Source organism: Aethalodelphis obliquidens, unplaced genomic scaffold (assembly GCF_003676395.1).
Source record: "Aethalodelphis obliquidens isolate GAN/ISIS:26980383/991018 unplaced genomic scaffold, ASM367639v1 scaffold29, whole genome shotgun sequence".
NCBI classification, from domain to species: domain Eukaryota; kingdom Metazoa; phylum Chordata; class Mammalia; order Artiodactyla; family Delphinidae; genus Aethalodelphis; species Aethalodelphis obliquidens.
In genome coordinates, this window is record NW_020837973.1 from 740,180 (window position 1) to 763,977 (window position 23,798).

The 23,798-nt window shown below is 64.7% G+C and overlaps 1 protein-coding gene across 9 annotated transcripts; it reads right to left on the reverse strand.

The window, feature by feature from the left end:
- Window positions 1-479: 479 nt before the first annotated feature.
- On the reverse strand, window positions 480-21,095 carry TERT (telomerase reverse transcriptase). Of its 9 annotated transcripts, none has more exons than XM_027125440.1 (16): window positions 20,860-21,095; window positions 19,392-20,754; window positions 15,357-15,552; window positions 13,991-14,171; window positions 12,964-13,143; window positions 12,202-12,360; window positions 9,472-9,567; window positions 8,908-8,993; window positions 8,016-8,129; window positions 7,533-7,604; window positions 5,657-5,845; window positions 4,090-4,216; window positions 3,384-3,445; window positions 2,679-2,803; window positions 1,745-1,882; window positions 480-1,265 (listed from the first exon to the last, which is right to left on the reverse strand). In XM_027125440.1, the coding sequence occupies exons 1-16, from the start codon at window positions 21,076-21,078 to the stop codon at window positions 1,162-1,164; spliced, it is 3,411 nt and encodes a 1,136-aa protein (XP_026981241.1). In that variant the 5' UTR covers window positions 21,079-21,095; the 3' UTR covers window positions 480-1,161. The 9 variants fall into 9 exon arrangements, with proteins under 9 accessions (XP_026981241.1, XP_026981239.1, XP_026981236.1 ...); XM_027125438.1 differs by having other exon boundaries at window positions 1,153-1,265; window positions 1,745-2,532; XM_027125435.1 differs by having other exon boundaries at window positions 1,153-1,265; window positions 1,745-2,535.
- Between the last annotated feature and the right edge of the window lie 2,703 nt (window positions 21,096-23,798).

Below are 23,798 nucleotides of genomic sequence, written 5' to 3' on the forward strand. Positions count from 1 at the left end.
GACAGAGGGGGGCAGACGGGGTGGACAGCCAGGGACTGCCTGCCTTAGCACGCCCACCTGCCCAGGTCCAGCACGCGGCGACAGGCGAGGAGACAAGCACTCTGGGGGAGGGATGGCGCCAGACTGGGACCCGCGTGTGCACGGCCCTCGCTGCTCACTCCACAGAGCCCGCGGGAAGGAGGGGAATCCCACGGTCCACTGAGAAGGTAACGGGCAGAGGAGAAACATGCTCAGGAGGAATCCCGATGTCCTGGACCTCAGACCTTTCTTGTCCGTCCTCTCCCACGTGTCCACGGAGCTTGGCCAGAGCTGGCTGCAGCAGTGGCGGGTGCTGGGCCGGGCCCCATGGGAGCACCCTCTCTGAGCCACCTGCCCCTCCCTCCACATCCCCCGCACCAGGAAGCCCCCTCCAGGCCGAGAACCCACGTGGCTCTCGCACCCCAACAGGTGCACGTGTTTGTAATTACAGAACACAGACCTCACTAGTACGCGTTTTAATACAAACTCAGAGAACAGTCGTAAGCTGTGAAACCAATCAGCAAAGGCTCCTTTCACTGGGGTGACAGGGCGGGGGGGCAGGAGGTGGTGCAGGAGTGCAATCAGGACGACCTGGGCCGTGTGCTGAGAGGGGACCAGCGGGGAGGGCCCAGAGATGGGGGCGCGGGCGGGTGCAGAGCGTAAGGACAGGCGGGCTCGGAAGCAGGGGCGGGGCCGGGTGGAACCGGGCCTCAAACAGCTGACCGGGCCCTTGGCTTCTGGGGAAAGCGCCACGGGGCGTGAACCGCGGAGGCAGCCGGCAGAGGCGCTGCTCCCGAGGTGGGTGTGAACGGCTGGGCTGGGCACTGACTGCACAGGTCAGCAGGAAGGAGCCCACGCCCACCACTCAGCCCCACGTGCCGCCCCGTGCCCTCGCTCCTGACCGGGGCAGCCCCTGCAGCGAGGGGAAGGGGGTGACAAAGGGCCCCCCAGCCCCGTCCAGACGCCTGCCGCCCGATGACCGGCTCTCCCACCTGCCGCTTCCCGGTGGTCAGCGGCTGGAGAACGGACCCCGTCACGGGACGGCCACGGCGCGCGGGCCCTGCTTCCCTGAGGACTTGGGAGCTGCCCCCTCCCACCGGGCTCCGGAGCCCAGCCCAGCCCAGTCTGTGGGCAGGGCTGCCGTCAGTCCAAGATGGTCTTAAAGTCTGCGGTCAGGGCCGGGTCGGCTGCTGCCTCCAGGGCGGCCAGAGTGGCCCTCGGGAGCCGCCGGCACAGTCGGGCTCTGGCTACAAGGCAGCGACTGAAGTCAGGCCACCAAACCCCCACCTACGCCCCGGAGAAACCAGAGACCGCCCTTCCCCGGGGCCCGCAGGCACTTACACTGCCAAGCACCCTGCGTGCAGGCGGGATTGGGGTGGGCACCTCAGGAGGGGGCAAGCACCCCTCCCCTGCCGGGGGCACGGGGACTGTCCGGCAGAGGCCCGAGGGGGATCTGGGTCGGGGGTGCGAGGAAGGACACGCAGGTGGGGGGCTGCAGGGGAGACGGAGGACGAGGACCCGGGGCGGGGTGGAGAGGTGGCGAGACCCGGGTGGTCATGCCAGGCCCCTGGACGAGGGAGGGGGCCTGTAACCCTCGGGGCACCCGCACCCTCACCTGGGGGCTCTGAGACCCGCCCACCTGCCCCTCAGATACGGAGGGGCCCCAGCACCGGAGGGCAGGGCCCGCACCTCACGAAGGGGCGCCTGGCACTCCACCCGCGCCTACCTGTCCGCAGCGCCCCCAGAAGACAGCTGTAGGTGACGCGGTGACGAGCTAGCTTGAGCAGAAAGGCGTGCAGGCAGAGCCACTGCGCGGCCTCGGAAGGAAACGGGCCGGAGGCGCCCTTGGCCCCCAGTGACATCCCTGGGGGACACGAGGAGAGGCTGAGGCTCCGCTGGCCCCGCCGCAGCGTTCCTCCCTGGGGATACCAGGGGCCCCAGACGGTGCCCTCCTGCCGGGGTCCCTCCAGGCTGATGGCATGAGTGAGGTGTTGGGGGCGGCGGGGGGGGGGGTGACTGGCCACTTCATTTCAGGGGCCACCCGACACGAGCACCAAGGAATTCTGAAAACTGAGACGTTTTCTTCAACTTCTCCAAGAAACCTCCACAAACAGACGTGACGAAGAGCCAAGTCTGTTACACCCAGGACCTCAGAGACACGCACGGCCTGAACCTCAGACAGATCGGGAACGCCCAGGACGAGGCCGGAGGTGCAGACACAGGGGCTGCAGTGGGAGCGTTCAGGTGGGGACGCCCCCCAGGAGGCCGGGCCAAGGAGCGGTGAACCCAAAGCGGGAGGGCGCGCGGCTGCCGTGGGTGCCCCTCGCTGAGGTGGGCAGGGGTGGCCCAGGGCCTCCTGCGGACCCTGGCCTGGACTGACGCAAGCGCCCAGAGCCCCAGGGGAGGAGGGCCACCAGCTGGCCCCCAAGCACCACGTCACTCTCCAGTCACGTGGCAGAGGGCGGCGAGCTGCTAGCAGGTTAAAGGCGCCCCGACGCCCCATCTCCGCCGTGGCTGCTGGAGAGGCAGGTGCTGCAGTGGCCGCGGCACACGAGGGACCCGGGACGGGCACAGGACGGAGCGTGTGGGCGTGACCCCGATGCCCAGCGCCCCGGGCGACCCCTCGGCCCGCCAGCCATGCCCTGGTCGCCTGTGCACACCTGCGTTCCTGGCTCTCAGGAGGGCGTGGCAGCGGGACGAGGTGTCAGAGATGACCCGGAGGAAAAATGAGGGGTTCCTCCCGACTGGCTGATTAAACGGGAGCTGCAGTACACACGCGTGGAACCTGGGGATGTCAGCTCTGTCAGGGGCCAGCCTCCCCAGGCTGCCTGGAGACCACGGGCGGCAAGCCTGGCTCTGGGTCCCCGAGGCCAGCCGGCGCGGTGAGTGAAGGACGGGGTCCGCCTCCCCAAGGTGGACAAGCAGCGGACTCCACGATCACCTGCCCGGCCCTGGTTCTTGGAGGGGGACCGCAGAGCCACCCGAGAGCAGGGAACGTTCCGGAAGAGGGGCTGGAATGATCGGGAGCCGCATCCCGCCGTCCCTTCCGGGGGCGCCTGAGTGTTCGGGACCACACACGCCTCCTGTGCACTGACTGGCCCTCTGCTCGCCTACCCGCCCCTGCCCCGCGGCCACCCTCCTCCCGCCAGCCCCTCCCGCCGCGGGGACTCGGGCCGTCCCGGCCGCTCGGGCCTCCCAGCACCATCTGGTGCCTGGGAGCAGCGCCTCCAGAGCTGCTGAGGGCTCCGCGGAGAGGCGGTTCCGCCGCGGAGACGCACACGCTGCTTCCTCACGGACCCGGGGGCAGCGCGCTCCCCGGGGCGGAGCCGTCGCCTCCCTCGTGGAGCAGCCACCCGTGGACCCACCTGTAGGCCTGCAGCAGGAATATCTTGTAAACGTTTGTGAAAACTGTCTCAAGACTGTTCACCTGGAGTCATAAGAAAAAGCAATGTTGGCAATACCTCTGGTGTTTGAGTTTGTCTTTTGCTTTATTGCCCCATCAAACGGAACGAAAAAAAGGACCATCTCAGTAAGAATCCATCAGTCTCTCCCGTGAAACCCGCCAGGTCCTCACTGGGGCCCCTCAGCAGCTGCGGTGGAGTCAGGCCTGCGGGAAGGACAAGGGGGAGAGCCCAGCCTGGCTGGATGACGGCCTGGGCCCCGCGGCTCCAGCGCTGAGGCCACAGCGGTCCTGAGCCCTACGGCCTGTGAGGAGGGGCCCGGGCGAGGATGGCGGGGCAGCCACGCGGCAGGGTGAGGGCCGGGGGCCCTGGACACACACACGCACACTCACCCACACAGTGCACACCTGCACACACAGGCACAGGCACAGGGACGCATACCCACACACTACACACCTGCACATACTCGCAGGCACACTCGTTCACACACACGTGAACTTGAGAGTGCACACGTATGTGATGCCTGATGCGCCCCACACACGTGCACGCGCCCGCACACGGGAACAGACACACGTGCCCCCCCAGGATCTGCGAAGCGCGCGCAGACCTTCCGGTGACGTCAGCTGCCCTCCGCTCTGCAGCCCCAGCCGCCCACGGGCAACCCGCACACCTGCAGGTCCAGGAAGAGCCCTTGGCACTTCAGCCGCAAGACCGCCGAGAGTTTGCGACGCATGTTCCTCCCAGGCTTGAAGCCCTGGTTGAAGGTGAGGCTCGCTCTGATCGAGGTCCCGGCGTAACTGCGAGACAGCGTGCAGTTCGTGGAAACACGTGTGTCCACTTCACACTCTGACCGCCACACACGTCCAGCCCATCAGCTGCGCTGGGCCGGAATGGGCGCCTGTCCCCCAAACGGTCACAGCTTCACGGGGAGCCAGACAACCTGGTGGACAGTTCATGACTGACCGGTGTGGTCGGTGCCCGGACATGAGAGGGGGCGGCGGGAGCAGCAGATGGACGCGTGGAACCGCGCGTGGAAAGCGTCTGCACTTGCGTCTTCCCGGGAGCACCCCAGAAAGAGGACCAAGTGCAGCCCTGAGGGCTCCAGCAGAACCGCGTTACCAGCGCAGGACGGGGCACGCCCATCCACCACCGTCTCGACACCTGCGCTTTTTATTCATGAGAAAGCACAGGTTCCTGTGTCCACGTGCATCGCGAGTCTCTCTGCGCAAAGCCTGAGGTTGGGCTGCGTGCTCTCAGACTCAGTGTGGGGAGGTGGGGGGACGGGCTCTCAGGGGCCGAACTGCATCCCCCACACTCACAGGTTGAAGTCCCGACCCCCGAGACCGTCTGGGGATAAGGCCTTTAAGACGGTGATTAAGGCAAAATGGAATCATAAAGGTGGGGCCCTAATCCCATGGGACTGGTGCCCCAAGAGGAGACACTGAGGGGCTGAACACAGAGGGTGACCGTGTGAGGCCTTGGGGAGCAGATGCGTCCACACGCACTCACAGGAGAGGCCCCAGGAGAAACCGGCCTGCGACACCTGGACCTCAGCTTCCAGCCTCCAGGACCGAGAGAATGGAAAGGTCCGTGGTGTTTTTTGCGGCAGCCTGAGCTGACCGAGGCAGGGACCCAAGACTCTGTGTACAGAGCAGGCCACACGCACGGCAGCCCTGCTCCCCGACGGGCCAGAGGTGACCACGAATCCTGGTGCCCAGTGAGACCACGGGGACCCTTGTCTGGCAGGTCCTCGAAGTTCTGGTTCAGATCCACACGCTTCCCGGCGGAACACGCTGTGCCCCCGAGTCTGCCACGCGATTTCCTTTTATCAAAAACGCCCAGAAGGTACTTCCCTGGTGGTCCAGTGGTAAGGAATCTGCCTTTCAACGCAGGGGACGCAGGTTCGATCCCTGGTTGGGGAACTAAGATCCCACATGTTGTGGGGCAACTAAGCCCGTGCGCCACAACTACTGAGCTCGCGCGCCTCGATGAGAGAGCCCGCATGCCGCAAACTACGGAGCCCACGTGCCCTGGAGCCCGTACGCCACAACTAGAGAGAGAAAAACTCGCACACCACGACTAGAGAAGCGTGCACGCCGCAACGAAAGATCCCGCGTGCCACAACCAAAAGCGCCCAGAAAACGGCTCCCCCAGAGTCCATCCCCCAGTGCCCGCCGCTGGCCTCTGACCCCCCGCCACGTGGGGGGACGCACAGAGCTGCGCGGCGCAGCGCTCACCTGGAGTGGTCACAGCGCACCTCCAGGGTGCGGGTGTCCAGCAGTAAACCACACCAGGGGAACAGGCAGTGCGCCGGCAGCTGCAGGGGGGCCGCGCCGCCCAGGCCACCGTCCTCCACGGGGAAGTTCACCACCGTCTTCTGCAGGTTCGCCAGGCAGCCATACTCGGGCACGCCGCGGACCAGTGCCCTGCAGCAGGGGGGCACGTCAGCCACCGGGCAGAGGGGACGCCACCCGCGGGTCTCGGAGGCACAGGTCAACGTCACCTAACAGCCCGGCGAGGCGGGCGGGGACTGGAGGGCTGGAACCATGAGCCCGCGAGGAAGGCCGGACACAGCCCTGCTCTGGCCTCCAGGCTTCTGGGCAAAGAAGTACCAACGATTAGAGGCCAGGGTGGACAGGCCAGCAAGGGCAGAGGCAGGCAGCGGGGAAGGGGAGCACGGAAGCCCCAAGAGCCAGTCCTGAAGGACGAGCGCACGCCGGGATGGCCCTCCAGGTAAGACAGGTGGGTGACTGAGCTGACGGGTCGGCTGGGACCCGGGAGACACGGGGCTCGGAGGGCAGGCACAGTCCAAGGGATGGGTCCTCTCTGTGACGGCCAGCCGATGTGTCCACCTGGCGAGGCTCCGGTCCCCAGGTGTGCACACTCGAGTCTGCGTTAAGACCAGGGGGTCTGTAGGTGGGGCTGACACCTGCAACCAGCCGGCTTCAAAGGAGGACACTTCCCAGAGCGGGGCGGGCTCACCCATCGGGGAAGGGCCCTGAGAGCCAAACGGGGGTGTCCTGACTGCGGGGGTCGCCCACTGACTGCAGCCCCAGCACCTGCCCTTCCTGCCACCCGCCCCCGGGTTTAAAACCTGCCCAGCCAGCCCCACCATCACGCGAGCCAGCTCCTTTGCAGCAAGTCTCCTGGACGTGTGCCTGTCTGCTGCGCCCCCTGGTGGGACCCTACGGACACGCTCAGAGCTACCTCCCTGCCCAGCCCAACGACCACAGAGCAGCGCCGCTCCCAGAACTTCCCATGACAGAGGCGACGACCTCTGCGCTGTCCCTTCTGGTGGCCACTGGACACGTGTGGCCACTGAGCTCTCCAACTGTGGCCGGTGCCCATGCGGACCCGCGTGCAACACGGGTTTACATTTGCAGTGTCCTGTGCCGGGGCTGCCACAGGGAGCCCCAGAGCATCACAGCGGGCGGACCCTACAGGCTTCAAGCCTGGGGTACCCCGCAGGCAGACACGGGATCCGTGGTTGCTGTCTAGGTGGGTTTCTCCAAAGGCAGCCCAGCGACCAAAGTGTCAGGCTCGGGGACGGCTTGAGGGCTCAGTTTTGAACTTTCTCCTCCCTTGGAAAACCACACTTTGAAACAAGCCCCCAGACTCCCGGGACGGATGGGGCACTGTGGCCGCAGCCCAAAGGGTCCCAGGTGCCGGGTTTGCTTTGGGCGCCAAACCCATGCGATCCCCACGCCTGGTAACCCCTCCTTCTTGACACGTCTGAATTGCCCGCTCTCGCAGACGCTCTCTGCGGGGAAGCCACAGGTGAGCCGTGCAGGCCTTTCCTCTTCCGTCCCCCGTGGTGCGGAGCGCGCAGCCTCTGCTCCGTCCACCACAGCACATCATGGGCGCAGAACCTCCAAGGAGCCTCTGCAGACCCAGCCCTGCTGCCTGAGCTCCTGCAGTGGCACCTGCGTCCTGACGGCCACGCCAGCGACAGGAGGAAGTGACGGCACTCTGGGCTCTCAGAGCCGCGGGACCACACCGCGTGACACTCCCCAGAGATGTGACGTGTGGGGAGCACGGACGTTCGCACACAGGTCCCACCGTCGTACGTGGGCCAAAACGCGCCTGCAGAGACACACGCGTGGGGGCCCTTACCTGAGGAAGGCTTTGGCTCGTGGGAGGTGAGGGGTGACCAGCAGGAAGTCGTCCACGAAGCGCAGGAGAACCCTGGACACGGATAGACCCCGAGATGAGGGGGACCCTGAACGCACTGCTTTACACCCACAGGCAGCGTCCTCCCACAGGAGCCAACGCTGAAAATTTAATGTCTGTGTTCCCGTGGACACGGGTAAAGCGACCTTCTCCACAGAATCGAACCGAAGACTCTGGCTTCTGTGGGATTCGGCTCCAGCTACGGATGCCGAGCAGGGGCCCTGCAGCTGGGCCGGAAGCACACGAGCTTGGCGCGGGTCCGAAGCCCCGGCCACACAGAAGGCCACGTTTCCTCCCCACTTGAGGCCTGCTGACCACCTCCTGTGCGCCGTTATGAGAAGAAAGGGTGAGGCCCGGCCTACGTCCAGGACCAAAAGTACGAACAGGCCACCAGCAAGGCAACGCCCGCCCACAGAGGGTCCGTACCCGTCCCGCTGGATTCCGGGGAAGAGCTCGTTCTCCATGTCTCCGTAGCAGAAGCTGCAGAGCAGGGTGGACAGGATGGAGCCCTGGGGGACCCCCTGACACTGGACGTAGGACCTGGGGGGCAGGACGCGCTTAGAAGGTGGGCCAGCCACGGTGGGCCTCCTGCTTACGTCGTAAACACATGCACAGACGTGGAGCACAGACACACATGCACACGCGTGCCCACGCCGCACCCGCCTGGGGGGACATGAATCAAGATTTATCACGCTCCCCCGCGAGGCCCTGCCACGCCTCGGTCACACGTGGCACGACCCCTCTCCACGAAGGTCACAGCGGGTGGTGGTGCCCCTGGGGAGGAGCCAGGGGCCACAGGCGTGGCCTTTCCGGTGGAGAAAGTCCTCTTCCCACCCGGTACCATTTACACGCACGTGCAGACGTGTTCCCTTGGTCAAAATTCGCCCCGTTGTGCAGTTGGCACGTGTGCCTCCCCAGGGTGTACGTGTTTTTTTATATTTTGACATGATTATCTTTCAGTAAGTGCTGTAATTACTGAGAATATAATAATAATGAAAATACACCCTTTGACTAGAAAGCTTCCTGAGCGTGGCCCACGGTTAACGACCTCCGAGAAGGCCCCGCGGTCCAGGCTGACGTCTAGCGGCCGTGGCCGTGAGCCCGAACCCCCGGGGCCGCTGCTCTCCTCGGTCGCACACGGGGTCCCGCTCAGGCACCCGCCCAGGCCGGTTTGGCTCCGCACACGTTAAAGAAGTTATCTGCCGGCTTCTGAACGCAAGGACTTCCCACAACCGTGGGAGCCTTGCTCTGTCACCCGGCCGCACGGCCGCAGTGCCTGTCCGCGGCCGGTAAGGGGGAGCCGCGGGTCCGGACTCACCTGCCCCCGATCCTGACCACGTGGTTGTGGACCAGGCGTAGGAAGAGCTTGAAGAGGCTGCCGCCGGCCTCGTTCAGGGAGCAGCTCTGCGAAGGCAGGCGGGCGTTCACCAGCGTGGATGCCACCCTGGGCCAGCCGGCGGGCCAGCCGGACGGCTCGCGGTGGGGGCCCCGGACCCAAAGGAAGGCGTCTGGTGTCTGGGAGCCTCACATCGTGGCAGGGTCGCTCCGAGACTATCGTGCACAAAGCACGGGGACCGCGAGGGCCGACCCGCTGCTGGCAAACCTGGCTTTGGGACACTCTGCTCACACGAGGCAACAGGTCGCTCGATGGGTAGCTCGAGGCGGGTGTACGGGGCAAGCCCTCTCTTGTCCTCCTAGAGGGAGGGGGCTCGCCTTCGTGTGACCTCAAGGCCAAACCGCGAGCGAAGATGTACGGCAAATCTCAGAAGAGCCGCGGGCAGGCGGCAGAGGGTGCGTGAGGCCCAGAAGAGGGAAAATGTGGCCAAAGGTGGGTGCAAGTCTCTGCCAGCCACAGAGGGTGTGAGCAAGCGCCCGCACTGACCTGCTCGATGACCACGGCGTCCCTCAGTGAGCCCGCTGCCTGCAGGCGCTCCACGAACTGTCTCATGTAAGGCTGGAGGTCCGTGAAGGTGGACACCTGCTGGCCGGGAAGGCGGGGTGAGGCGAGCGGACGCCCCCCTCCCCAAGCCCCGATAGCAAGGGCACACTCAGAACGGGGAACAGAGCCTGGGAGGCCCCGCCCTGCAGCTTCTGTGGTGCCCCTGCCATGGCCGCTACGACCAGGGATGAGATGCAGAGCACGACCGTCTGGGGATGCTGGGGAGGCGGGATGCAGGCGGGCTGGGGTCTCAGTCCTCGGGGTGCATCCCACCTTCACCCCGACTTCTCCCCAAGGCCTGTATCCACCGTGGGAGGTGGAGCCCGAGCAGAAAGTGGGGGCTCTGAGGCTGAAGATGCTGGGGTTCAGAGCCACGAAGTAGCTGGGACTGAGGGGCAGTTCCCGGGGGAGGGGCTGCAGAGAAAACACCCTGAGCAGCAGGCGCCCCTGGAGCCACGCCGAGTGGGGCTGAGGGAGCCCAGCCCCTCCGAGGGGACCACACTGGGGAAGGGCCAAGTGAGGGAGACCAGGCACCACTGTCTAGAATGGACCCCCACCGAACTAAGGTCACGGCTCCACCACTGCCAGGAAAACACCATCCACTCCGGAGAAAAGCTCGCAAAACCCTCATGTTAAAACCCCTATTTACAGAGTGTGGCACACCGGGAAAAAATTCCAGAAGCTATAGAATAGGCCTGTGTGACCAAAACCACCCACAAACCAGCAGAAACAGACACGACAGAAACCTGCCTGCAGGCGAGTTTCTGGCATTTTAAAATCACTCAAGATAACACTGCTAACGAAACAAAGATGGAGGATGTAACCAGAGTCCTGGAATCTGTGAGAAAATTCACACGGATTTCTAACACTGAAAAACAGGCTGGCTAAAATTAAGAATTTCATAAATGGGTTTAAAATCAGAGACAGAAAAGAGCAGGCGAGTGAACCAGAAGACAGGTCTATAAACGCGCAGATTCCAGCAGAGACGGAACACGTTAAAGCAGCAGCGCAGAAATTAACTCAGAACAGACCCTGGACTGAACGCCGGCTCTAGCGAGAAACATTCTAAAGGAACATCAGGGTCAGGCAGCCGGGCAGGCGCGCCGCTCGAGCACAACACGGCTTCAGCCCCACCCCGCGGATACGCTGGAGCCCGCAAAACGAAAGCGTCTGTTCGTGGAGACTCCACTTGCAAAGAAAAGGCGAGACAGGCCGAGAAGGCGCCTGGGAGCCCACAGCTGCCCAAGGACTTGTCCCCAGAGCGTGGGAAGGTCCCCTAAGATGGATGACCAAGGAGACAGCCTGGCAGCACCGGGGAGATGGGATGGGCACCCCACGAGAGGACACAACCACGTGGCCGGTACACAAGGTGCCCAGAACCGGATCTCCCCAGACCGAGTCCCACAGACAGGACTGCGCTGCCCCACCGGGCGGCCGGGCTGCAAACTGCAGCCCTGGTCCCGCGGTACCGCCAATACCGCCGCCAGGGCCCCCTGCAGCGCCTGCAGCCGCGCTGGAACCTCTTGGGCAACATCTCCTAAAACTACACAAGCCTGGAATCCGCCCACGGCAACGAGGACTTTGTTTCCCAAACGGCACATCTTGGAGTTGCTGGCAGCGGCCTCACTCACGTCCAAAGAGGAACCGGCAAACGCCCACCCAGCGGAAGGCGAAACCTCACCGCGCACGGTGACCGCGGACGGAACACGGAGACGCTGCTCTGGGCGGCTGGACCCCAGACGCGGCGGAAACCGGACAGGAGGGCAGAGTTTCCCTGATTTCACATTACAGATGCTCCGGGTAGGAGAAGTGCCCCCGGGGGCGGGAGGGAGTCCCGCGGGCGCCGCTGTTCTGGGCCGTGAAGCGGAGAAGACGTCATCCCTGTCCACAAACCCAAGATCCTGCGTCGCACACTCAGGACTCGCAAACCATGCTCACCAGCGCCTTGTGCTGGGGTCTTCACACGCGCCTTTTCCAAGAACTTCTGGGGGAATTCCCCCCCCCCCCCACGCCTCCAGGACACACGCCGTTTCGGCCGGGGTGGGGTGGGGAGGTGGTCCAAAAGCCTTCCCGACAAGCGCTAGGAAACCCCCCACCTGATGGCCTCGGGCTCAACCGAATGCCCTTGTCCCCTCCCAGCCCTGCCTGGGCCGGAGGCCCCAGGCGGCTGCGGCGAGGGGCTGCCCTTCCACCCTCGACCCACTGCGCCCACACGGACAGCAGCGCGGCCCAGGAGTCCCGGGCGAGGCGCCCTGTGGCACCTCCCCGCCCATGGAGCACACGCGGCCCTGCCGCGTGGCCGCTGGGACACCACGGAAACACGCGTGGCTCTGCTGCCACCAGGGTCCCTCCTCTCTGCTCAGCCCGGTGTGTAGTCGGGGCCCTGCGGCTGTGAAGGGGCAGCGGGAGGACAGTAACTGACCGGAACACCAAGAGTGAAGATGACGACCGCGCGTGCGCATGCGCGGGGGGTGGGGGCAGGAGGGCCTGCCACGCACGCCCACGCCCACGCCCACCACGCCCACCACCACGCCCACCACCACCACCACCACCACCACGGCGCATGCCCCTCCCGCAGACCGCGCCTCCCGCAGACCACGCCCCCCACCACCCAACGCACGCTTCCCGCAGAGCGCGCTCCCCAGCACCGAACACACCCCAGGTGGGGCTTACGTGTCTCTTGAAGGACTTCCGCACGTGTCCGCGGGCAGTCCTCTGGACCACGGCATACTGGCGCACGCAGTATGAGTTCTCATGAGGCCGGATCACGTTGGCTATCACCTCCGCCAGCCTGTCCTGGGGGAGAGCGTCGTACGCCCCCGCCACGTCCACCTACATGGGAACCGAAGTGCCTGAGGACGCGCTCACCTGGGCCCCGAGTTCCCGGTCCCGCTGATTCTGACCTGCGGTCAGCAAACCCTGGGGTGAATCGTACACCAGGGGACTGGGGAGACCCTGGCCCCCCCCTCACACTGTCCCGTCCCCGTCCCCCACGCCCGCCCCCCACGGGGCTCTCGCTGATACCCACTTCCCCCGGACTCTAAGCACCCTCGGGGCGGGTCTTCGCCCCTCTCTCTGAGCTGCAAGCTGATGACCAGGGTACCAGGGCACCCGGCGCTGGGGTGTGAGCAGGTGTCTCCTTCCCTGAAGGAGCTCCCGTGGAGTTGGGGTGCAGTCACGGAGTCCACTCCACAGGGGAAGGCACAAAGCCTCGGCCCCGGGGAGCCAGACACCCCCAAATGGAGATGGGGTTCCCTGCCCTCCCGCGCACAGAAGAATCTGTGGGACGCGGACGCGGCTCCACCAAGGGGTGACTCGTTCTGGCAAACACGGGACCGCAAAAGGCTGGCCACTGCCCACACTGGCGGGGGCCTGAGGCGAGGGGTCACCCGCAGGGCCGGTTCCCTTGGTGGGGGGCGGGAATCGGGCGCCCACCTTGACGAAGTAGAGCGGGGCCACCGGGCCCTGGGCCCGCAGGGGCAGCACAAAGGCCTGCCAGGCCCTGTAAATGTCGTCCATGCCCAGCACGGAGGCCCCCAGAAGGCCGGGGCGCCTCAGCCGCTCGTAGTTTAGCACGGCGAACAGGGTCTTGACCTGGGAGGTGAGATGCTGGACCTGCAGGCCCAGCCCAGGACGACCAGTGTCACCAGAGGGGCCCCAGACCAAGGGGATGTGGGGTCAGACAGCCCCCGGGACGAGAGGCAGGCCCCCGCGCTGTGCCGCCGCCGCCGCCACCCCCACCTACCCCGCCTCCCTCGGACCGCAGAAGGGCCAGATGGCTGCCCCCCCACGCCCACCCCAGACCCCAGGGTCTCCCCAGGACCCGTCCTGGGGTCACGGACGCCACGTGTGGAAAAAGGCAAGTAGCCACACCCTTGGTCCCCTCTACTTACCTGGTCCCCCCCACCCAGTGAAGAGGGGTGCTGCCTCCTGGGGGGCCCCACCTCCTAGGGGACCCCAGCCCACTGGGCGAGCACTTTGTCTTCACTCATGGACCAAACCCCCATCAGCAGCGACAGCTTCTCTTTCTCACTAACGGTAGAATCCCCCCCAAATCCTACAGGGAGGCGCATGGAAGGGGGCAGAGCTGCTGGTGAGGCAGAGGTGCCGTGGCGGGGAGAGCAGTCACGGGGGCTCACCATGGGGGTGAGGTCCTACGGGGGTCCTCGGGACCCTGGCAGGCTGGTGACAGCTAGCGCATGGTCCCTCTGCCCCGGAGAGCACACCGTGCCCACCCCCGGAGGATTGCAGGGGCCAGGGGCACAGAGGGTTCCCAGAGCCCATCCAGCACCTCACAGGACTGGCCTTCCCGGGAGCTCCTTCTCTGGGCCCGGGAACCCCCATCCACGGCACCCCACCATTCCACGGCCTCACTGGGGCTGCCAGCCCCCCGAGACTCTGACTACAACCACCAGGCCTGGGGTTCAAATGCACTTTGCCTAAAAGCGGCACAAGCGGCGACCTTCCTGTCTCTGTGCGACCTCCCGGCTCCCACGACGTCGCCCATGTTCACGATGGGACGCAGCCCGCTGGGCTTGGGGACGAAGCGGAGCTTGGACGTCGGCAGAGCCGGCCTGTCCTCCTGGAGTCGCCTGACATCTGCCTCGGATAGCTCGCGGAGCTGCACGCGCTCTAAGTGTTGTCTGAAACAGAGGTGCCCGTGGGAAGCCGGGGCGGGCAAACATGGCAGCCACCAGTGCCCGTGAAGTCGGCAGAACTCATGCCCAGCACCCCAGACTTGCGGCGTGGCCGGGCGTCAGCTGGAGGCCCCTCCTCGGCAGGGCCGGGACACCCAGTTCCCGGTGGACGGAGCCCCGGCTGGTGTAGGCCGGGACCCCTGGGCCAGAGAGCCTGCCCTCCTCTACACAGAACGGGCAGGGAGTGCTCGGCGCGGCCCCGAGGAACAGAAATGTCTCCCCATGGGCCTGCTAGCTCCTTGTTACCTGTGACCTTCAGCCTTTACCCCAAAACCACCCACAGGGAGGGCCTGGGTGGCCCCTGCCTCCTGGCCGCTGGGGTGAGGATGCTCCCTGGGCTGGTGGCCCCAGGGGTGAAGCGTGGTTCCAAGCACAGCCCCTCATGGGATTCAAACACCCACCAGGCAGGGGTCGGGCCCCATGGGCCCCACAAGGACAGCCTAAACAGCCGCTTTGGGTCACATGGCGTGAAATACTTAAATGGGGCGCCTTCGCTCAAGACCACGATCAAGACGTCCAGAGCCTCCCCCCACCAGACACAGGAGGACACGGGCCCCAGCACGTGCGCTCAGGGACCCCGGCCCGGCTCCCTCCACAGACGTCCTAACGCAGGGCACGGCTCTGGCGCAAATGCTGAGCGCTCTGACACTGGGAGCCTCGGCCAGGCCCAGCCCGTGCCTTTCAGGCTGTCACCCCATCCATCCTGGCTGGTCCCAATCCAGCTGACACCTGCCCAGTCTTTCCAAATGGACATGAGACAGTCAGTGAGCAGCTGAGACAAATCTCATGGCCACCCCACGGCCATTCGGCCCCCGGGAGGCCTGCTTCACGGCAACGCCTCTGCCCCAAACGCGCCCCGCTGCACGGCGTCAAATAGGCGGGTCTGTCATCTGTGTCACCCTCCGTTCCGTGCGGATTAAACAGCACCGGGCCCATGTGCCGGGGGAAGTAAGCGGCCCGCCCGTACTGTTTCAGTCCAGACAGACTCCCAGACCCCACAGACCATCCAGCCCAAGCCCCCGGCCTTCAGGTAAGAAGGGGCTTGCAAGAGTCCGTGACGAGGGCGGGGTCCCTGAGGAGCTGGCCGAGGAGCCCTGGGCAGGGAGAGGCCGTGGTTCCCCATGGCCGTACCTGATGCCGACGCTCTGCAGCTGGCTCCAGACGCGCTTCCGGAAGAAGAAGAGCCGGTTCTTCTGGAACGTAGTCTCCGTGACATAGAAGAACGCCCTGAGCACCTCGACCACGTACGCACCCATCAGCCAGCACAGGAACCTGGCCAGGACGGCCTCGCGCAGACGGTGCTCGGCGGCCGGGACGCAGCGAGCCCCTGGGAGGAGAGAGGCCGGTGCTCACCCTGCGTGCTGCCTGAGCGGCCCCTCGGGCCTGGACGGCTGCACGTGCGGCCCGGGCCGTGACTCGGAGCCTCGGGCAGAGGAGAATGCGGGTATCTCAGCAACGACGCTTCCCCCCATTGCATGTTAAAGGGACGATGTTGGATCACCGGGCTTTGATACAAAATGTCTCTAAGTTAGTTTCACCTTTCCTTTTTTACTTGCTTATTGGGGCTACGGAAAATCTGAAATGTTGTATGTAGCTCGCGTTATGTTTCTACTGGGCGGCGATGACGTGTAACCTCGTCATCTGTCCCCTTTACACACAGGCTGGAGGAAGCAGAGACTGCTCTCCACACGGGGGACGTGCAGTTGAGGCTGGCGTGCATCGCCCCCAGGTGGCAAGAGCCAGAAACACCTGGGCTTTTCCAGGCTGAACACCGCGGGCAAGCAGACACAGCCACACACTGAGGGACGCCCGACGCCGCGGGGCTCCGGACCCAGCCGCGGGCCAAGGTGAGCGCGCTCCCCTGCGGTCATCTGCATTTTACTCTGTGCACTCGGAAACGTCTCCAGCAGAGGTGCATCCCGAGAGCTGTCACCAGGCTGCCAGGGGGGCCTCACTGCGGACAGAGCCAGGGCTTTACCACCCGTAACCGGCATGAAAGAAACACAGAGGAGAAGAAAGGGGCCCCAGAGGCAGGTCTGGGGCAGGACAGTGAACGGTGAGCAAGGAGAAGAGAAGGGGGATGAAGCTACATAAACATCGACTGTAGAAGCAGTACCAGCTGCATCTAACTTGGGACACAACTGGGTTAGTGGAGGGAACAGCACAAGCGCGATCTGGTCCCAACACGCAAGGCCCTTACACGGTTCCCAAGGTAACCAACCACCCAGGGAGGGTAAGTGGAGAATACAGAGCTAACACTGGAAGCAAACCCAACGCACGCACACCCACGTGAGAAAATGCACGTCAGGAAACAAGGAATAACAACGCGGAAGAGGGGGCCAAAGTGCAAGGTGAAAACGGCATCCACACTCGCCTATCATCACAGGAAATGAAAAAAAATCACTCCCGGTAAGTGGTAAAGACTGTCAGAATGGATTGAAAATAAACGGAAAACGTCAGCTCAGGGCTTCCCTGGTGGCGCAGCGGTTGAGAGTCCGCCTGCCGATGCGGGGGACGTGGGTTCGTGCCCCAGTCCGGGAAGATCCCACGTGCCGCGGAGCGGCTGCGCCCGTGAGCCATGGCCGCTGAGCCTGCGCGTCCGGAGCCTGTGCTCCGCAACGGGAGAGGCCACAGCAGTGAGAGGCCCGCGTACCGCAAAAAAAAAAAAAAAAGAAAAGTCAGCTCAGTGCTGTTGTTAAGACACTTAAACCACGTATCCTCATAGGATACGAACAGGTTGAAGATAAAAACTAAATAACGAAAAACGACACAAGCAGGAAATACTAACCAACGGGAAGGCGGGTAAACACACTTTATGGTAAAAAGAGCCACTAAACATTCATGGGGAAGATTAAGTCTAAAATGTGCCAGCAGCTAACAACCCATCGTGCAGACCGTCGGGCAAGCAGGAAAGGACACGCCCACCCCTGGGGCCGTGTACCCTCACGTCGCGGCATCTGGAAGGACACGCGTTTTGCACGGCACCCGACGTGGTGACCACAGCACCAACCCCGGCCTGCAAACACACGGGAACCATTAGTGCTAACGCCACACACGAGACCAAGCCAGTCTCCGCGGGCTCCAGGCCACCGCGGTCCTACGTACCCGCACGTGGCTGAGTCAGAAATCAACAGTAAAAGGCAATTTAAAACTGCCACACGTTCGGAAAATAAAACATAATCGTCCAAATAACTCCAAGATCAACGGAGCAATCACAGCAGAAACAGAAAACACCGAAAAGCGGCCGATCGAAACACGGGGCAGCTACTGCGGGGCTGGGGAAATGCACAGCCGGGGAGGGAGTCGGAGGGGCGGCAGGTGACTGAGGAGGAGGGAGGTGGGGAAATTAGGAGAGGCCGACACCCCGCTGAGACGTCAGAGCCACGCCTCAGGTCCATGGGGCTCAGGGGCGGGAGGGGGGAACGCTCCCACCCGCAGCTCAGGAAAAGCAACCGTGGTCGGATGTAGGCGGACAGGATGGGCCAACCAGAAGCTAAGGCAGCGAGCAGGAATCCTTCTGGTGATGTCTCTAGTGACACGTGGCCCCAGATGTGGACAGCCCGGTTGTCTGGCCTCCGGGGCTGGGGATCAGGGAGCTGACAGGTATCAGTGGGCAGCATGGCAGGCACGACAATGGCCTCAACAGAGGCAGAGGAGGCTGGCGCTGTGGACGGAGTGCCTGGCCGGCACGGAGGAAGGGCAGCATTCCGGCAGGAGAGGGTGGAAGAGGCGACCTCGGAGAGCCGCAGCTCAGAGCAGCATTTATTCAGCCAGCGGGCAGAAGGCGTGGCCGAGGCCATGGAAAGGAGCAAATGACCAGGGGCATAGCTCAGGTGAGCAAGGGCCCAGTCGCCTGGGAAAACACCACCTCCTCAGTGCCTGCAGCTCGAGGGGCATGGGGACCCCATCTGAAATCGGGGCCAGAGCACAGAACTCAGAGCCTCCTTCCACAGAGCAGGCTGGGGCCCCACGAGCACAGAGGCGTCAGGTGAGGGCCTGGGCTCCCGAGCCCGCCTCCTGGAGACTCATCCACGGCGTCCCACGTGCAGGGAGTCACGCAAGATGCCAAGTTTCTGGAGATCTGCTGTAGGACACCGAGCGTGCAGTGCGCAGTACTGTGCTGTCCACTTCAACGTTGTTTAAGAGGGCAGGTCTCATGTTACGTTCCCACAATTAAAAAAACATTTTTTTAAACCAAGTTGCTGAAGGTCACCCTGACTGTCCGCGTCACCTGCCCCGGGGTCTCTTGGGGAGCCAGAAAGGGTGTGCCCCGGCTGCACCTGAGGCTACCACAGCCGCGATCTTTGGGGCCCCCACCCCGGGGACTGTCACACGCATGGGGGAGGCGGGGGGCAAACCCGGCTCTCACAGACGACTTCCTTCTAGAGGTCATGATCATCTCAGGAGCGTGGGGAGAGCAGGGAGGGTGCTGGGCCTTTCACTCCTGGCTCCGCTCTGCCAAGGAGGGTGCTGACCCAGGTGGGGCTGACAGTGGCTGGGCCGGAGGAAGCCCAACGTCAAACCCAGAACACCACAGTGGGAGGGACACGGCAGGCTCAGCTCCACAGAAAATATCCTGCCGGCGCCCACAGTGGCTGCCCACTGCCCTGAGACAGCGGTCGGCGTCCTGATGCTCCCCTTTGACCCCTGGTGACGCTGGGGCCTTGTTCAAGGACACGGTCTTTTCACTCCTCCCACCTGCCTGGCCCCGACCTAGCGGAGGCACAATTAGAACTCGCATCCGGATCCGCGTGTGGGCTGACCAGGTCCAGCAGGAACCGAGGAGCCGCACCTCCCAACCCCATAAATGGGGTTCTGGGTCCAGCCCCTGTTTCTATCAGCGGGGCCACGCCAAGGCGATAAACCTTGACGTCAAAAAGGGTTACGAATGACCCGCAGACACGCCCACGGGACCTCCTGTTGACCTCCGTCTGTTGGCGCAGCCCTAGACCACGTGTCCCACCTGCTCACCGCCCCTCCCCATCGCCCAGAACCTGCCTGAGCCCATGAACGTCCGGAGATTTATGCAAACTGGATGGGGGGAGAGGGGGACAGAGGCAGAGAACTCAGGGAGCAACCCGACAGCCACCAAGAAGCCCCCTGCCCCCCGAGCGAGGTACGGAGGAGGCCCTGCCGCACTCGAGGTCCCGAGGGCGGGGTCCTCACCTGGGCTCCCGCGCAGCCAGGCGCAGTCCTGCACCTTCATCTTCCAGGTCAGCTCCTGCGGTGAGAGCTTGCCGTGCTTCCCCAGAGACAGGAGCTTCTTCACATTCCTCAAGAAGCGGCGCTCGTTGTGCCGGGAGCCCCAGAGGCCTGCGGGCACCAGCCGGCGAAGGCAGGCCCGCAGGAGGCCGTACACCTGCCAGGGGCTGCTGTGCTGACGCAGCAGCTGGACCAGGCGGCGCGAGCTCGCGTCCCCCTCGGGGGTAGCGGCCGGCCTCTCCCCGGAGCGGGCGCCCACTCCAGGGCTCTCCTGATCGCCTGGCCCCGCCGGGGTGGTGGAGGCCGGCAGTGGGCAGTGCGCCCTGAGAAGTGCGCCGTAGGGGCACCGCACGTGGTTCTCAAGCAGCTCCCGAAACAGGGGCCTCATCCGCCAGTAGCGCGCGGGCAGGCGGCGCATCCTGCGCGGAACCCCTGGTGGCCGCGGCTTAGAGCCCAGAAAGATGGTCTCCACGAGTCTCTGGGCCCCCGCCAGGCTGGGAGGCAGGCAGCAGAGCAGGAAGGAGCGGCGCAGCCGTTCTTTGCTACCCGAGCAGTAGAGGAACTGCTTGGTCTCAGCCCACGCTCGGGGACCGGGCTCGCCCTGGGGATGTGACGGCCGCCAGGATGGGGAGCGAACACCCCCCTCGCCGCCCACCAGCGGGAAGGGGCGACGGGTTCTGGGCACGTTGCCCTCCTGAGACTTGGCTTCCGCGGCGGCTCTGGTAGGTGTCATCACGCGGGGGTCGCTGTCGCTCCGCCCAGGCGCCCTGCCCAGGTGGGCCCTGGGCGCCTGCCCTTCGGTACCACGCTCGGGCTCCAGGCCATGCCTGGGCTTCTTGGCTGGAGGCGGACGGCCCCCCGCGCCGCCCCGACGCCGCCTCGCGCCCTTGGCCGGCAGCTCCCGGGGTCCCCCCGCCTCCCCGTCGCCGCCATTCCCGGCCTGGCGCGTGAGTCCGAGGCCAGTCCGGGTTCCGCCCGCGCGTCGCGTGGGCCGCGCCGCGGCGGCGGTGCAGAGGTCATAGAGCGGCGGCCCGCACACCTGGTAGGCGCAGCTGGGGGGCACCAGCAGGTAGAGTGCGCAGCGCGCCAGCAGGTGGGTGAGCACGTCATCGCCCACGCGGCGCAGCAGCAGCCCCCACGCGCCGCTGCCGCGCAGCGTGTCCGTCACCGTGTTGGGCAGGTAGCTGCGCACGCTGGTCGTGAAGGCCACGGGCGGCCCGCCGCGGGCCCCGTCCAGCAGCGCGAAGCCGAAGGCCAGCACGTTCCTCGCGCCGCGCTCACAGAGCCTCTGCACGACCCTGGCCACCAGCTCCTTCAGGCAGGACACCTGCGGGAGAGGGCTCCTGAGTCGCTGGGGACGCAGGTACGTCCTTCCCCACCCCCTCCACCACCACCGCGGCGGGCCCGACCGGAGTCCCCGGAGGTAGCCCACCTGGCGGAAGGACGGGGCGGCAGGAGGCGGCTGCGCATCCCAGGGCACGCACACCAGGCACTGGGCCACGAGCGCGCGAAAGGCCACCGGGTCCCCGCGCCGCACGAGCCGCCGGTCCTCGGGCCCCAGGCGCCGCACGAAGGTGGCCAGCGGCAGAACCTGCCGGTAGCGGTCCCGCAGCAGGGCGCGCACCGCCCGGCACCTGGGCGCGCGCGGCATCTTCGGAGCAAGGGGGGTCCGCGCGGAGGAAGGGGCGGGGTCGGGAGGAGGAAGGGGCGGGGTCGCGGGAGCCCCGCAGCCCCGCCCTTAGTTCACCCTGCGAGCCGCGGGTGTGGCCCCAGAGGTGTTTGCGCCCAGGTGCCTCGAGAACCTGCTCCGACCGCGCAGCTGCTCCGCGCAGTGTCCCCACCCACACGCCGTGACCCCTCCCAGGGCGCAGGGGTCTTGCGAGGGTCGCACAGTGGAGAGGCTCTATGGTACCGACGGAGGGGACCATAACGTGGGGTCCCTGGGGGACCTGGTGCATTCTGCGCCCCCGCGGAGCGGGTCCTTCTGGTGTGTTACTTTCTCACGTGGGCCGTGACCGGACAGTGAGGGATGCTTTGGGGTCCAGCAGGGGCTCATGGCAGCGAATTTGTAATGATGTGCAAATAAGAGAATGGACCACCGCCCCTGCCCCGCGGGCCTGGGGAAGCCAAGGCAGCAGGCGCACCCTGGACCTGGACCGGCACGCGGTGGGGCTCCTGGAGCTCTTTCCCGGCTCCGGCGGCTGGCAGTGGTCAGCAGGCAGCGGTCGGCGGGCAGTGGTCAGCAGGCAACAGCGGCACTTCCCCCACTGGCTTGGTCTCCCTGACCCCAGGCTGTAGTTTCTCTTTTTGAGTTCTTCTGTGATCCCCACCAAAAACAAAAATCCCCAAATCTGTTCCCTATGAATCACTCACTTGATGGGTTGGGCAAACGAAGGGGAGAAGTGGAGCCGCAGGCTCCCTGGGGCACCACCTGCAGGCTCCTGGCACCTGCCCATGGCCTCCCTCCATACCCAGAGCTGCCGTTCCCTCCGCAAGCACCAGGAGGAAGGTGAGGCTGGACAGGTCAAGGGCCTGACCCCAGGCTCGCAGCCCCAGGGAGAGGAGGAACCCCCGCCTTGCAGCCCAGCCGGAGACCCTCCCCAGGCCTGGGGCACCGTTCTGACAACGGCTGGTCATGTGAGCCAGACAGTTCAGAGCAGTCGCCCTAATGACATTCCACCCAAAGCCAGACGCTGCAGTTCTTCAAGGTTGAGTCGTAAGAAATGGGAAGCTTCTGGGTCTTGGGAGGCTTGCGGGGACGAGGCACCTGAGTTTGGCAAACACTGAGCGGCTGAACAAACGTTAACCTTTCACAGCGTTAAGAAGCGTGGTCAGAAATTGCTCGTCTTCATGGCGTAAACAGGCCTCCGCTACCCCTCCGTCGACGACGTCGCCTCACATTCATCCTGCTTGCTCTGGTCTGCCCGGCTCGTAACCCTCGGGACTAAGGGTGGCTCTCCTGGAAGTCCACTGCGTGAGCGCCGCAAGGTCTCTGAGACTTGCTTGTTTCTGCCAGTAGAGGATTTGGGGCGGCTTTGGGGAATTTGTTCTTTTCCAACAACTAGAAACTGGAGAAACCAGCATGGAAAACAAGTTTTTTTTTTAAAGAAGAAACAGAAGCAGTGTGAATAATACCATGTTGAAGTGAGGAAACTTTTCCTAGAGAGAATGGAAATCGTTCATCTCCTGAATACTCTGTGCACTATTACACGTGCGGTTAATCCGTCTCTGGAAAGCTAGGGGTGGTCTCAAGTCACTGCGCCATAAAACATGAAGATGTTCCCAGAAAAAATTTCATATTGTTGGCTTATGACAAAATACAGCAAAATCCGATGCTAGAACTTCTGGAAGGCCGGGGATGGGTCTCACACTTCATACCTGGAGATTTCTAAACAGTGGATTCTGTGCCAGGAGCCAAATACGTGTCGTTTGTCACCGAAGGGGCAAGCAGAGCCCCCGCCCCCCAATCACACAGTAGCCCGGCTGAGGTTTCCTGCTGCGTGTGCAGGGATTGGACACCGGGGCTGCTCTTGGGGAGCTGGTGGGGGGCCTGCAGGGCTGGCAGTGGACCATCGCCCCCCATCTGCGAGGAGTCACCGCAAGGCGTGAAGAGGGAGAAGCCCAGCAAAGGGAGGAAAGAGGGTCCCAGAGACTCCAACCAGTGGGCATGACCGGAGCCCTGGCCAGTGCTTAAATAAACGATTACGCCATTGGTTCCCGAGCAGGGCTGCCCCAGGGCAGCGGCTGCTTCCTGCGTTCGCTGCCACTGGCCTCGGGACACCGCAGCCCCGCGGGCGCAGGAGGGTCGGCTCTGGAGGGCGGCCCAGGGAGGGGGACAGGCCACAGTGACGTGTCCGGCACCACCCCGTGCCCACGGGCTGGCACACCTGATGCGCGTGCCCGCCCCCGACCCAGGCACCCTCGGGTCTGCAGTCAAGACGAGGGACAGCACCACCAGGACCCAAAAGGGTCTCAGCTGAGGAGGTTGGCGGCTGAAACAGATGCAGTGCAATGCAGGGACACATGCAGACTGCTGAGCACCATGGGGTAAAAACAAAGCGGCCAGTAGCGCAGCCCCGAGCCCAGATGCTGGGAGGGGAGAGAGAGGGAGAGGGAGGGGGAGAGGGAGAGGGAGGGGAGGGGGGGGAGAGGGAGAAGAACAGGGGGAGAGGAAGAGAGGGAGAGAGAGGGAGAGAGGGAGAGAGAGAGGGAGAGGGAGGGGGAGAGGGAGAGGGAGGGGAGGGGAGGGGAGGGAGGGGGAGGGGGAGAGGGAGGGGGGGAGAGAGAGAGAGAGAGAGAGGGAGAGGGAGAGGAACAGGGGGAGAGGAAGAGAGGGAGAGAGAGGGGGAGGGGGAGGGGGAGGGGGAGGGG